This window comes from Aplidium turbinatum, chromosome 8 (genome assembly GCF_918807975.1).
Source record: "Aplidium turbinatum chromosome 8, kaAplTurb1.1, whole genome shotgun sequence".
NCBI lineage: Eukaryota > Metazoa > Chordata > Ascidiacea > Aplousobranchia > Polyclinidae > Aplidium > Aplidium turbinatum.
The window spans coordinates 25,024,511-25,040,263 of NC_137479.1; the positions used below are offsets into that span (position 1 = coordinate 25,024,511).

Sequence of the window (15,753 nt, forward strand, 5' to 3'; positions counted from 1 at the left end):
GCATGGGAGCAACTTTTTATGCTGCATTGATACATAAAACAATAGATGAACTAGCGATCGGCAGCAGGAAAACATTTTTAATTGCAAACCGCAACAGCTTCGCGATAAATAATCACTAGAACGAGTAGCGATGCTACAATCCCACCCCAGACAAAAAATAATCTGTCATTTTTGACTGATTTTGCTGCCTGAGACATAGCAAAAATCTACCATTTTGCGTTGATTCAATGTCATCAGATGTTGAATGCACCCAAAAACAACATAATTTGCTACGTTGACGCAGCGTGCGTTTAGCTTAATGCGCTTGCAAACAGACTCAATGTCGCTTTCGAAAGTCGAAACCTCTGCAGAGAATTGTCGCGGCAGTGAATCGCTTGCTGTGAAAATCAACTTGACGTCTCGGCTTGAGGTAACCATTAACCAACGTAACAAGGGCTGGTACAAACCGCATTGCGCACACGCGGCATAATCAACACAACAACGGACTCGCGCAAACTGCATGGTGCACACACAACCGTTGCCATAGAAACCCGATCAAAGGCGGGGAATATGCGCATCTTTTGTTTCATCTGCAACACGAAAACGGGCGTATTACAGCAAATTGAAACTTGAAAGCTGGTCAGCGATAAGTTGCGATATTATAGTGAAAAGGGAGCAATGTTAAGTCGAAAACTTAATCAAACGTCTCTCCGTAACTATTTTTCAAGGGCTGTTTACTGATGTCAGCAACTTTTAAATTTACTCAAGGTGATGTGCTGTTGAATTGATGTAAACACTAAACATGAATGATTTTGCTTTCAAAGATTTTACTTTTCATTTCTTTTTCAAGCATATGATCAAGTTAGTATTTTCATTCCATTTACAGATACGGTACCTTTTAATAAACCTTTTCGTCTCTTGTTTCATGCTAATAAATCTAGTTCGTTGCTAAACTTTATGTTGTGCTTAGCTTAAAGAGTCGCAGTCCATCAACCGCTAGCCAACGCAGGCGCATAGCATGTGTTTTGGTCGAGTTTTGTTTATAATAATTAACGGTAGGTCGAAGTTCGAACGTAGCGATAACTCCGAGTGTGGCAATAAAAGCAATCCTAGTGTGACGACATACAGTAATTACGTCATCCATCTGCGTGACATTTCGCTGAGTTAACCCTTACCCTAATTCTAACCATAGAGTAATCTATGCTCTAATCCTCGCTGATCGCAGTTTCCGCAAAAATTTTTCTGCAGTTTCCGTTAACCCTTACCCTAATTCTAACCATAGAGTAATCTATGCTCTAACCCTCGCTGATCGCAGTTTCCGCAAACATTTTTCCGCAGTTTCCGCTAACCGTAGTTTCTGCTAACCCTAACCCTCGAGTTTGTTTCAAATTGTTTGGGAAAACTCCGATCAGCGACTTCGGCTTTGTGCTATTAAACTGCGATCAGCGACTTCGGCTTTTTTTAATTTTTTTTTTTTCGATCTTTTTAGGGTATGAACTGACTGTACAAATGGTTGAAGGTACGAACTAGGTTGCACCCTGATAAATATGCCAAAGTGTAATGCAAATTTCAGTCTCAAGCACATTGAAACATTTGCGTTTTGTCGGTTCTACCTTTTTTCGACCCTTGCTATGTTGATGTGTATTGTTTTTTCTGTGACAGTCAGAAATAAAAACAACTGAACTGGGAAGGGTGTTGATGTAGATCTAGGCCTATTTAAATATTATGTTTTGTTGAAATGTAGTCAGATTGCACTAGCACTGTTAGCTTGTAATTGAGTGTTTTCTAACTGTTGAAGATATTTTGGATGCTGAAACAGTAAACGAATTGGATACATCCCTGATTCTCTGTACACAATATATAACAATTTTTCAGCTTAATAAAAGAGACTTGGTCAAGTAATCCATGGATAACTGGGGTAAAGTAGCAAGACATAAGGCAAAAATTTGTCTACTTTTTCAATTTTAAAGAAATATCTGTTCGATTGCATGTGAATACTATAGCCCAGTCTTACATCAATCCCCATCTTTTAAGCTTTATTATCTATTGTCAATATGTCATTTTCAACCTGTACGCCACAGTTTAACACATGTTTTATATGGTACCACTGGTGCCATTGTCTCATTGTGCTGTTTTAGCTCTGTAGCTTCTGCATGGCTATGCATATTGGTTACCGTACCGGTAATGTGATCATTCCTTTTGTCTTTATGCTGTCCAATGTCCAGCTTTGTGAAGATTGGATGTTTGCAGCACAATGTCGTGTGCGTGCGATTACAGCATGTTCACTGCAGTCACTTGTTTTTCTTTTGATTACTTGCTTCTGTCTTGTAAACTTATTTTCTACACTTTGCTTTCAAACGTCCCAGACAAACATGCAAAAGAAAATTAAAGGACATCCTCCTGTCCTTTTGCTCACTGGTAAATGTTTGTCACATGACTCATTTTGTTTGCTGCCGCACCCCTTGATATAATTATCCAATATACTCCTTTTAATGGAAAACAGTTAATTGTTGAAAAGGAGCGATCTTCCTGGCGTCAGCACTACCTGACTACTCACTATAGAACAGCGAGCATTGTGTTTCGCTAACCATACCGGTGTAGCCTCCACACTAGCCATCAAGACTTTTCCAAAAACATGTGTTTCTCGGCAGTCGAGTGTAGCAGGATGCTGCTACACTCGACTGCCGAGAAACACAACAGTTAATTGATGGTTTTGCTCAACATTAGACAGGTTTGGTATTTAGGATTTTGATACAATAAAGCAATTAATATCTCCAAGCAGTATGCAATTAACCAGTTTTGTTTGTAATTGCAATTCCAACATTTGCATTGTATAACAGTAAAGTTATAGTTAAATAGTGATATTGTTCCTCACCATCAATGATCGTTGCTTAAATGCTTAAACTATTCTTTTCTGCTACAGATGATGAAGATGTTGGAGGTGATAGTCTAACTGCAGATGTTTCTGATAAATGGGAAGGAGAAGATGAAGATTCAGCACTAAAAGACAACTGGGATGATGAAGAAGAAGAGAAAAAGCCGAAAAAAGTAGAAGGTAGATGCAACTTATCTTAACTACAGTAGTATCATTGTTAGCATAAGTACAAGCAACTGAAGCAAGTGTGATTTCTATTGTGGCGTTTTGATATTCTGTAGCGGAGCACGTCTTTTAGGTGCAGACAGTTAGGTGCCTGCCAAATAGGTGTGCACACTGTGGCATCAGGATATGTAGATGCGGCGCACTGTGGCGCCCAGTTCTTTAGGTGCTATTTCCAGTAAAGTCTATTTTTGTGTGATGGTAATACTGCAGACAGTGGCATACTCAAGATTTTCACAAAAGGAGGGACCATTTGAAATGAAATGAAAAATGCCTGTTGGCTAATTATAGCCAGCAAGTTGTATAGGGTCTGCTACTATTCGGTGAATCCGATTCGGTGAGTCCGATTCGGTGAGTCTGATTCGGTGAGTTACTAACTTCTAACCCCTAACCCAAACCCCTAACCCTAAAACGGCAATGATAGTTAGGCTATGGTACCCGATAATTTTAAAAAAAAATTGAAAAAATCCCCCGTTAAGGGATCGGACTCACCGAATCGGACTAACCGAATCGGACTAACCGAATCGGACTAACCGAATCGGACTCACCGAATCGGGCCATTCCGGTTGTATAAGTATTACAAGTATAAGATTAGCATGCTATACTCAGCTTGCATTATTTTGTTAGTTTGTAACAGCTAGGGATAGATTTTGTATTTAAAACAAACAGTATGAAACACCTATCACATATAATCAAGCATTTGTGATAAATGATTATGAGTGTAATTTGGCACACTGAATAGCACCTAAATGACTGGGTGGCGGGCGCCATAGTGCGCCGCACTTAAATATCTTGACGTCACTGTGCGCGCACCTATTTGGCAGGCACCTAACTGTCTGCACTTAGAAGACGTGAACCCTTCTGTAGTGTTTGCTCATATTTGACTAAGAATAAAGATACTTTAGCCAAGAAGAATAGCATTTTTTAAAAGCATTGCAACGAATATTAAAAATTCAATGAAGTTTCAATACACAAATGTTTCACTGACTTCAGCCTTGCTGCTTTATTTGCTTATTTTTATTATTTTTATACGTTGCAACAGTCAGAACAGTGTGTGATGCACTGACTCAGCAGCCTACTGTTCAGTCACAACTTTTTCTTCAGAACCTAAGCCAAAACAAGAACCTAAAAAAGGTGGAAAGAAATCTTTGAACAAAAAGTTAAAAGAAAAAGAAGAACAGGAGAAAAAGATGGCTGAGGAAAAAAGATTAAAACAAGAAAATCAAACTCCTGAAGAAAAGTTGGCTGATCGGCTTCTTGCGCAGAAGCTGGCTGAGGAATCGGAATTAGAAATTTTGACAGAACAGTTTAGTAAGTGTGGACGTTTAACATATTTATTTACCAGTGTCACAGATTTGCTTTTCTGAGAGTAAATTTTATTTCATTGAATTAGTTTCATTTAAATCTACAATTTAGCTAATAATGCTAATTTTGATTTTTTTTTTGCTGTGCACAAAAGCTGTAAATTGATTAAAATAGTAAAGCACCTAGCCAATTGATACAAATAGGATAATAACATCAAGATTTCCAAGGTGAATCACACAAGAACTTTCTTAATTTTATAATCTCTCTTAACCTTATTATAATCTGAGGTCAGCTTTGTTCGAAACAAACTATATATGTGTGACAATTGTGACATGCTGAAGTAATACAGTCACTGACAATGTTGATTACATTCAAAACTTGAGATGAAATCATATCACAGATTTGGAAATGTGACTTATTTTGGATAGCGAACATCTTATTCTTATGGTAATCATTGGAATTGGCTGCCATAGAGTCGCAATTGATTACACAAGAACAATGCATCTTCTCACGTTGTTGGTTATTGATTTCAGATACTGATGATATTGACCCTGAAAAGATAACCATTGATTCCTTCAAACCAAAAACCAAAGAAGAATTTAACAAATTTGCGGATCTCCTGAAAAACAAGTTGCTGACAGTTGAAGATTCCCCCCACTATTATTACCTTTTGGAAACTGTCATATCTTCTGCAGTGATCAAATGTAAGAGAGTGATGCATTTGATAACTGATTTGTTGTATAATTTATATGAAAGTATTTTCTGTACAGTAATCAGTTAATCACTCGGCTTTTGCTGTAATGTAAAACATAACTTAACTTGCTGGTGTGAATAGTGGCATTTCAAGAACACTGCATGAAGTGGGCTATGTGCGTTATTTTATGTACCATTAAGTACATGTTTGTGTTACCTATTTCTCATACGCGCTGCGCAATGCTTTCGCAGATTTTGTGTAACTCGTAGACTTATCACGTTAGTATAAAATTTAACACTTTTATTAGCCTACTCAGTTTAGTGTAGTGGCACCATGCGGTGGTAGGCCTATCACCCATCAGGGTCCATATTTATCAAATAAACCATTAAATGTATGTAGCTTTTTGATACTGATACTATAATGCCAACTGCCCGAGTTTGTTCTAAAGTGTTGAACACTTTTCTATGCAATTATCGCAATCTGGATTTTTAAAAAAAAACATAAAAAAATGTTCCAGGAACGGACAGCAAATCAGTCCTTTTTGCATTGATTCAGCGCCTACTAAAGCTGAATCAATGTTATAGGACTTATTTGCTAGTTGGGAACTTCGCAAGTAAAATAATCTTTGTCAATCATTCCAACTCCATGTTTAAAAAACAAAAACTGTATTTCAGTGGATGCTGAAAGTTTGAAGAAGCTAAGTCTGCCAATCACAGCTCTCTCTAATGAAAAATTAAAACTAGAAAAGGTAAGTCTTGTCTTGCAAGTAGTTTACTAACTACACTATCTTTATGTCAATACGGTAAACACCTTTGGAATGTTCAATTGTTCAATCTTTAGCATGATGTACAACTACACATAACATGCATGTCGTTCGCAAATGGGCTATAATCCGACATAACGGATCTTGCTTTTTATGTTCCCAGACAGCAAACCAACTTTTTACATTAATTCAACGTCTGTAGACGTTGATTTGCTGTCTTAAGTTATTAATCTTTAGAAGAATTGGGGCAGCTGCAACGCTTCTAGGTCGAACAATATTTTAACATCAACTTTTCTTTGCCGCAGCAACAAAAGAAAGGAGCGAAGAAAGGTCAGAAAGCGAAACTAGGTGGCGGGATGAAAGCATCACGAAATGACGCAGTTGAAGATTTTTCACAATATGACGATTTAGACGACTTCATGTGATCTTCAAGAAGTTTTTATGTGAATATCAAAATTTAAAGCCACGTTCGTGTTGCAAGGGACTTTTTGCTTTTATGACATTAGGGAATCGCTAGATTGAAATGCTTACTTTTCATTGGTCTGATATGAAAACTCAAACAAATCCCCTTAACTTACGTAAATACGTATTGTAGAATCAAATCATGTCCACAAATTGTTGATACAACTACAAAAAGTGTACAAAACATATTATATGAGGTACTTTTTAAAAAAATGCGAAGATTCTTCTGCTGTCGTTAAACGGTTCGTTGTTCGATGGAAACTATAAATTATGAGCGAATAGAACACGCCGTGATGTTTTATTTGCTCGCCTTCAGCGTATCACGGAAAAGTCTTCATGTACTTGTTTGAATTGTATTTTGCAGATCTAACCCATACGCCTTTTTTTCAGGCTAACCAGTTCAGTAACTTTTCATTCAGCGTTTTCTGTCCTGTATAATATATACCTTTCAATAAGTAATTTGCATCTGCTAATTTTATAGTTGACGAATTTGTAATACAAAGCTGCTTTCCTGCTTCAGCGATATTTCTGCATCATTTCTGTGGCCTGCTGCAGTGACACTCATAAAACCCCATGTTCACAGTACAACAATTGTGGTCCAAAACGCTGTGCCCTTAAAAGCATAGCAATGATATTGGCTAGGGAAGTGAGAGGTCATCACTTGTGATTACGTATCATTGTCAAGTTTTTTTTGATTATTGCTCTCAATATTGAAAACGCCGTTGTTTGGTAATCTTGTGCATGGCGTCTCAAACTTTTTATGTTTCACCCCCTTTCAGAAAGTAAGTTTCCATACCCCTTGGTGGGTAGTATACATATAAACTGCCTATTTTAACCCTACTTTTGGTTTCCACCCCCTCTAAATTTTAATTTACGGCAAAATGAAGGCATGGGTAAAGGCAATAGCGTGGGTTGTCTTGGTAGTGGGTTTCCGGTGCCATCCAACGTTTTTATCAATTTATAATAACAAAAATGAATTTAATAATTGCTTTGACTTAGTGTCAAATACTTTGGAAACTGCCTACTTGAAAAGTTGAAAGATTTTACTTAAAAAAAATACATTTTTCCGCATTATTTGGCGTATTTCTAAGGACTGTTCGAAATATATGACGCCCTTAAGTGGCGGATGGGTATTAGAACACTGATAATTGCGTTATATTGGCCTAGGTTGCCGACTGACATCGGGAGGGAGATGACGAAAATCCCAAAGCGGCGTGGTGTAATTATACAGTGACTTATAGCCCCATGGCGCATCTTTAGTGGTCAACATGTTGAGATTACCGCTAGGTCTATTAAACTTGTGTGCCAAAATATGCTACCATGTGTTTGCTACCGGAGCACTGTTTTGTGTTTTGAATAAGGGTTTTAATGCATGCCTACATTTTTCAATCGCAAGAATAAATGATATCTCCGTTGGTCGTTTATGTTTGCTCAAGCCGTTGCGTGCCCAAACGCGATAGATAGCTCATCCTCTGTTAAGCTGGACGGTGACAATTGACATGATTTATTACGGTTGTTTCGCATAGGTTATTTGCTATTTTTCCTCGATCACCGCAGTCGAATTTTTGTTCGTCTACTCTATACGTTAGTTCTTCACATTTTTGACCCAAGATCCACTTCGGCCTGTGTCGTCTAAAATAGTTCAGGCTTCGCCAGAACAACAGGCTATCGCCAGCATTGTTTTTGTCCTTATATAAAAATATTAACAAAAGGTTTTAGAAGCAAATGATCAACATCGACTTCCTTTTCGATGAGCACGTTTTGGTAAAGAAATACATGTCTGAGAGTGAGAGGAAAGAATCATGGCAAAATGCAACGACATCTGTTGAACAAAAGTTGATCCAATTGTTCCAAACTTTTATCAACAAAAACATAACCATTCCAAACTTGTCGAGTTTGTGCTTTGTTTGCCTGGGACATCAGCACCAGTTGAGCGATTGTTTTCAATTATGAACAATAGGCTATGTGGTCTGGTGACAGAGGCCAAATGCTGGAACAGAATGTCAAAGCTCTTCTCACTTGCAAAATTCATTTGACATGTAGTGAATTTTATGAAAAGATAAAATCGAACACTGTACTTTGTTCAGTGCGAAGCACCTTTTTCTAATGTCATTGAGCCTGATTCATTCGCTCATAAATATTAAGTTCTTTTGTTTACGTTGGTGAAGTAGGCGTACACATATTGGTGATTTGCCCATATTAATCAATAAGCTGCATTAAATTATTTTGTATTAGGCCTACATTGAATTCATTTGCAGTTTTTCCGGATTTGCATTTCAAAAAATGCCAAGCCTAACTATAAATCATCTCTTTCCTGAATAATTTTAGGCTACTATTTGCTTGAGGTTTTTTTTTAGAGGTTTTCTGATTTATTAATAACGCAAAACTTTGTAGTGGATGCCAGTGCCACTGAAGTAGCCAGAGAAGTAGAAATTTCATCACTTGACTAAGCCCTAGACAGGAGAAAAAAACAGCAATTCGAAATAAAGTGCAAAAATGTAGATTAGATTTCAAATTTTCTGTTTTGGACATGGCATGGAAAATAAATGAATTCGAAAAAGACCGTCACAAGATATTTTTACCAGCTTCAAAACAATCTATGACTCAAAGGAGAAGCAGAGATATTGGATATCTATAGCCTACGCCTTACAGCAATGACTTGAGCTGTGACTAAAAGCAATCGCTAGAAGACTCTCGCAATCTAGCCTATGTTACCTCACGATGTGCTGCTGTTTCTAGTGCAGCAAAAACTTTCAAGCAATTCGCTAAATGTTTCAATTTCAAATGTAACTTAACTAACACTTCTAGTAGGCTACTAGCCTATCTGTGACAAACTCCCAAAAGATTTTTTTTATTTTAAAGCTTTGCATACCAAAACGTTTGCAGGCTATTGTATCATGCTTAATTCTAAGGTGCTGTGATAATCATTTTGTGCAGTAGGCTAGCCTACGGTAATAAACTGTTTCAGTTCAGTTTTTTTTTTATTTCTGACCATCACAATGAAAAAAAAATATATGCCAAACATAGCAGAGGTCTAAAAAAGGTAGAAGCGACAAAACGCGGACGTTATAACGTGCAGTCGTGCATGATACCAAAGCAGAGCAGTCAGTTTAAAAAATGGCACGGTCGCAACACCTTAATAGATTTTTTTTTATTCAGAAGAAAAAGAGAGGGAAAAAAGGCTAGTAATTTTGTTTTAACAATTTAGATAAGTAAAAAAAAACAAGACAAAAAGATAGTTGCTATGTTGATTGACCTTGGTGGTTAATCAAAAGTGTTGATGGTCCTGAGGGGAACACTCTTGATGCGTTAGCTCATCACAAAAGCAAGGTAGGCAAAGAAAACCCCTGAAAGAAATCCTGAAAACCCGAAAGAAAAACCGGAAAATGTGCAATGATAAAATAGTGTTTTTTGACCGAGTAGGGGAGGATGAGGTAAGTTGAGCCACTTTTTACTTAAACGCTTCTGCTGAGAAAACCGCTTGGTTTACAATAAAAGTGAAAGTAGCAGCGTAATGGTTGATGATTTGGCCTCAATTTTAAAAAAAAATTTTTTTCATAACTCATAAGAATATTGAAAAAAAACATCATTCAAACACTATGTCATTTTGGCTCAACTTACCTACTCTACGAGGTAAGTTGAGCCGGTGTGTGAGGTAAGTTGAGCCACTCGTTTAAGTTTAATAACAAAAGCTGTAGCGATGGTATATATAAAATGCTATGCAATACATGTGTTCACGAAATTATTGCGCAGCTATTTGTCCCCGCATTGTAACATAGACTGTGACGCAATGGTGACATCATCATTTCGATGCACTGTCACGCTTGAGCGACAATCTCTCATTATTTTTTCTCTATTTACTAACTCGTGCTTTCGCTAGTTGGCGAAAAGGTTGTTCGGTCTTTTACGATGTGCGAATCTATCGGACGGACGTCCCGTATTAGAGTCTGCAGTGACTATTCCACATCACAATTGAACCCGTCTCTTGTTGACAATATGTAATCTTCACTCAACATATGTGAAACTTGAGTCAAACGTTAGGAAGAAGACAGGTTGTGTAGCAGTTAATACACAGCTGCTACCAGGAAGACAGAACAACATGTGAAAAGATACATTTATTTTGTTGTGACTGTTCGACTGTGAAATTGAGCACTTCCCAGCCGACAAATCCGCCACTTTTTCGTTGATTAAACGTCAACAGACGTTGAATCAATGTAGAACTAGCAGATTGTGTTAACTGAGCTGCTGAGCAGAAAATAAAACGATGAATTAATACAGCACAATCCTGATTAAAGAAACCTCCAAATGTGAATTTGCTAAATCAATGTCCATTGTCTGTCAGGTCTTAGTTATTCAATATGCCGCTGATCAAGAGAGCATGGAAACCGGAATTTCTGCTGACGGCGGAAAGTTCCTCCAATTGTTGTCGGGTGAGGAAGCTTCTTCACGACATCTTCTTTAAGAAAAGCACACTCATCGTCTTCTTTAAAGACAAAGGACAACTTTTCCTCGGACTTTCCAGGCACTTTTCTTAAAAACTTGGCCTCAATTTCTCCATCTTCATTGAAGCATTCGATTTGACCAATGTAATGCACAGGTCGAGTTTTCCCTACGAACTGGACAAGAACAAAATCTCCTTCGTTGTAAATTTCCTCGCCATCATTTTCAGCAGTGTTTTTGGTATTATGATTTGTAGGCTCATCGTCTGCCACGCTCAGAGACTCTTCTGAATCTTGAATTGAAAATGCAGTTTCTTCTTCAGTGTTTGTGAAATTCAATTTTTTTTCTAGGCTTCTTAGCAAGTCTCCCTTTTTCTTTGTTAGCTTGCGCTTTGGCAATTTTTTCTTGCCGTTCATTAAACTGCTGTTCTATGAGACGTTTTTCCGGGGTGTCAGTTAAAATGGTTGTTTTTCTTCGCTTTCGACTCCGCTTTTCCTTTCGAGGAGGTGCTTTGGGAAATGGAATTAAGACAACAGGAGGTGTATAATTAGTTGCGTTGGAAGAGTAACTTGGCGCCTGTGTTTGTAAAGCATGAGGCGAGTCACAGTTATGTGCAGCTGCAGCAAGAGAGTGGGTTTTCGAAGGGGCAGGTGAATTAATGTTGCTCGATTCAGGAGCACTCAAATCTGCGGCAGGCCTGGTAGCAGGAAAAGCATTAGCTTCCACATGTGAAGCAGCCGATGAAGATGCATGTGCTTCCTCCAAATTAGCAAGCATGGCGCGATTTGTCAGCTCACTGGGATCAAATTCGTCTTCAGCAAATATGTCTATGTTTAAAGGGCATATTCCTGTGCTCCTAAATCCTGACAAAATGTTGCTTGGGGACATTGCAGACAAATATGCCGAGTTGACCAAAGCTGGCAGGTTATGGTGCTTTAACCTCTGCGCTGGATGGTTTCGCATCCAGCAATCCATTGCCCTGCTGAAATAGGACTTAAATGGTCCGTAGACTGTCTTGTCCAATAGCTGCAGACGATGGGAAGTATGGGGAGGAATCGTTAACATCACAATTCCATGATCCCGAGCAATGGTGAGAGCTTGGAACGAAACATGGGACTCATGATTGTCCAAAATTAAAAGAACCTTTTTTTCCCTTGAACACCTAACATTCTCAACAAAATGCTGCAAATATATGGCAAACAAGTCCTCATTAATCCAACCAGATGGAGACGATAATCCTTTGGATCCCATGGGAGCTCCAGCGAGGAAGTAATCATGATAGTTTTTTCTGGGAAAAATAAAAACCGGTGGAACAGTATTTCCAGATGCACTAATAGTGCACACAACAGTCACAAGTTCACCGCGTTCAGCTGATGTGACAGAGCCTACTTGCTTATGCCCGGTTTCGCACAACACATTTCGTGGCACTTGGACCGTCGTCACGCCTGTTTCGTCGACATTGTAAATATCTGATGGACAAAATTGATACCTGAAAATATATGCAATGCCTTAGTTCAAATGTCATGTTTTTATTGAGTTTGTTAGTCATGAGCAAAAGACAAAATCAATGGATTGACCTACCTGTCTAGAACGCTGGTCAAATTTGTGAAAAACTCCGAAACGGTGTGCTTATTAAAAGCGGTTGCACGTGCCAATGAAGTTGCTTCTGGCCTTCTGTTGGAGAGGTGATGTCGTTTGCTGAAAGCCACCATCCATTCTCTTCCTAGATCAAAAATCAAGCAAATTATTAGAGTAATGTAGACTATAAAGATGAAAGTTGAGGCTTCTGATTAAGAAAATGGGAAATCACACTGTAGGCCTAGGTGTGTAGACCAGGTAGACCTATTAAATTCTTCAACATAACAGCACACAAAACTCACCGGCCTCTTTATTTTCTGTCCAGCTGCGAGGCATCTCCACATTATTTGCCACAGCGAAGTCATATGCCAGCTTTCGAAACTTCGCCGAGGATAAACCATGAAATCGTTTGGCTAAATCCTTTGCATGCTTGGCTAAATCTTCTTCATGGCTTTTCGAGAATACGCGTTGTGCATCGGAAACATTGCTATAACCATAACATGAACCAGCATTCTCCTTCCTTCTGGCAATGTAACGCTGAAGTGTCATTCTATTGATTCCAAATTCTTCTGCACTTGCACGTATAGACATTCCGTTATCTTGAACATGCTTTGCAGCATTTTCCATAATTTTTGGATCAGTTTGACCACGCTCTGTTGTACGCTTGCGGTTGCGAAGGCATGTTGCTAGTAGACTAGGCTACAGGTTATAAATAAATTCAAACTTCAATAGACCAATGGACAAATTATTTTTCCAAAGAGTTAGACTATTAAAGAGTAAAATACACTTTGTTAGCTATTTAATGACTACATATATCATCACTTAACACTGGCAGCTGAAGTGAGGTAAGTTGAGCCACCGGCTCAACTTACCTGTACATCACTGGCTCAACTTACCACAAGGTCGCCATTAAAAGTTAAACTGAAATTTCTCCAGACCTACATGAGCTAGCAACCTCACTTTAATAGTTTCTGAATAAGCTAACATTAGTGATTACTGTTATACATATCAACACTGGTGTATGCCACAGACATTTTGTACAACTCAAAAAAACTTTTTTATCAAAAAGTTCAAAAAACTACCCAAAATTACTCAAAACTGTTTTTCTGTCTTTCTACAAGACAAAGACCTATAATCTTTACAGAACAGCTCCAAAGAAGGTAAACGGTCAGGTAGGTGGCAGTAGAAAGTTGATGAGCTTTATATTTTTCGAGTTACAGGGGGTGGCTCAACTTACCCACTGGCACAACTTACCTCACCTTCCCCTACCAATGAACAACGCATAAGCTACAAAACACATAGCAGATTTCTTTTTATGTTGTCCAGTTTCCTTTTTTTTTTTTTCAAAAAACCAATCAGTGTAAAATAAATTTCGTTTAAAGTTGTCCGATCGTCCGTCTGGAGTTTTATCAGGTCATTTACGCTGTGAACATCAGTGTTCGCAAAGAGACATGAGACCAGGGCCGTTGACAGGATTTCTCGGGCCCAGTAACAATTTATTTACGGGCCCCCTTCATCGCCGAAGTTATGAATATAAAGGTTGTGTACAAACTTTTATTGATGTCGTTTAAGCATGGTCATTTAACACAGTGGCGTAGCCAAGGGGGGGGTTTTGGGGGTTACAACCCCCCCTTTGGCACGCGTGTGACGTCACCATATTGAGAATGATGCTTTCAGTCTCTTTATGCTTGAGAATGATGCTTTCAGTCTAAAAAAAAAAATGCCTAATTTTAAACCAAACTGCATTAAAAGAGCGAGTTTTGCCAATACCAAGCATTCGAACATCTTAACCAGGAATTAGCAACAAGAAAACATAGAGACTTAGCCTTAATTTCGAAAAACGCCGAAGAAAACATGATCTTATCCTTTTGCTATGCCACCGGACAGCACCATTTTGCAGGAATATTTATACCCACATTTTTGTTGAAAATGCTCTCAGAATGCACCAAATTCAAAGTAATTTTTCAAAATTTTCTGGGGGAGGTCTCCCAGACCCCCCGCCGCTGGATCGTCGAAACCCCTTTCAAAATTCCTGGCTACGCTACTGATTTAACAAATCTTGCTCAATCTTAAATTTTCTTCAACCGCAAAACTTACTATCTTTACCTAGCGGTTGCTTTTTTGAATGTTTATTTGTCACATGGCGCTAGAGTATTACTTTCCGATTCCATTGATGTTTCACTGGTCATTCTAGGCTCACCAGAAGAGAATTTAAAGCACTTGCAGACAGTCAGAAAGTTTTCAATTTGATTTCGGAAAGGTGCTTGGGCCTAGGTCAAACATTTGCTGATTGCTGCATTTGGAAGAGCGGTTTTGGTCTAATACTTAGCGCAGAAATAAGGATAGCAATCTTCTTACCTGTGCCATTTCAGTTTTTCAGTTTAAACAAATATTAGCCTGTTTATTTTGAAATTCATGTTTCGGGTAATATTCGTGGTTAGGGAAATCACTACACTAGACTAAATTCTTATTTTACTGTTTGGTGGCAGAAGTGGCTATTTTAACACCAGAAAGCTAAAGTGGGCCCGGTACCCAGAGAGGGGCCCGGTATTTTAAGTTACCATCTGACGGCTGAAAGGGCTGTTTTAACCTCTGATGGCAATTCCTTTCGATCTGATTATATTAAGATTTTGATAATGTTTGAAGTCGCGGGCAGGGCCAGATTAAGGGTTTATGGGGCCCTGGGCTGAGCTGAAAGTGGGGGCCCTTATCAAGTGACATTTTTCGCTAAAAATTAATGGTGGAGTGGGGCTACGACACGGGCTCAGTTGCATGTATCTGTGGCACCGAGCCCCAAACAGCGGACCAGTGGCGTAGCCAGAAAGAAATTTTTGGGGGGGCCAAATATTTGATGAATTGAAGAGAACAACAAAGTGTTTGATTTAAAGCCATCGCCACTTGATGTGCAGTGGCGTATCCTGGTGGGTTGAAGCAATAAAAGTGGTAGGGGGTTAGAGCGTGCTGAAGGCACGCGTATTTTAGGGGGGTCCGGGGGCATGCTCCCCCGGAAAATTTTTGAAAAATTACACTCAAATAATGGATTATAGCGCTTTCTGAAAACACTTTTAGGGTAATATTTGTATGAAATTTATTAGCAGATAAACAGCTATTAACTTATTAAAGATAGCTCTTACACACGAACTAGGGATTGTAGATCATAGGGATGCGAAACTTCATCCGCTTTTGGCTTATCCGCAACATTAGAAGGGTTACGTTTTTTTCTAATTTACCAAATATTTTACTTTTTATGGGTTATATTAGAAGAGTTAAGTTGGTTTTAAAGTAATTTAAGGTTTTTAGTAGAAAGCAAGCCTGCAGTAAAGCGTAAAAAAAATGTCAAATTGGCAATTGACCCTTCTAATGTTGAAGGAACAACGGAGTTGCGCGTCCCGTAATGTACCGTCCCTACACACGAACGGGCAAAAACTGCGGCTA

General features: G+C 38.6%; 1 protein-coding gene across 1 annotated transcript in view; it reads left to right on the forward strand.

Annotated features, from left to right (window-relative positions):
• The window catches only part of LOC145775157 (eukaryotic translation initiation factor 3 subunit J-A-like), a 234,250-nt gene extending 226,534 nt beyond the window's left edge, over positions 1-7,716 (forward strand). The window contains exons 2-7 of the mRNA XM_082586390.1: positions 1,728-1,897; positions 2,903-3,034; positions 4,181-4,387; positions 4,915-5,085; positions 5,750-5,823; positions 6,144-7,716. Of these exons, the coding sequence (XP_082442516.1) occupies positions 1,885-1,897; positions 2,903-3,034; positions 4,181-4,387; positions 4,915-5,085; positions 5,750-5,823; positions 6,144-6,263 (717 nt within the window). The 5' untranslated portion in view covers positions 1,728-1,884 and the 3' untranslated portion in view covers positions 6,264-7,716. The remainder of the gene's footprint in view (positions 1-1,727; positions 1,898-2,902; positions 3,035-4,180; positions 4,388-4,914; positions 5,086-5,749; positions 5,824-6,143) is intronic.
• Positions 7,717-15,753: the final 8,037 nt, after the last annotated feature.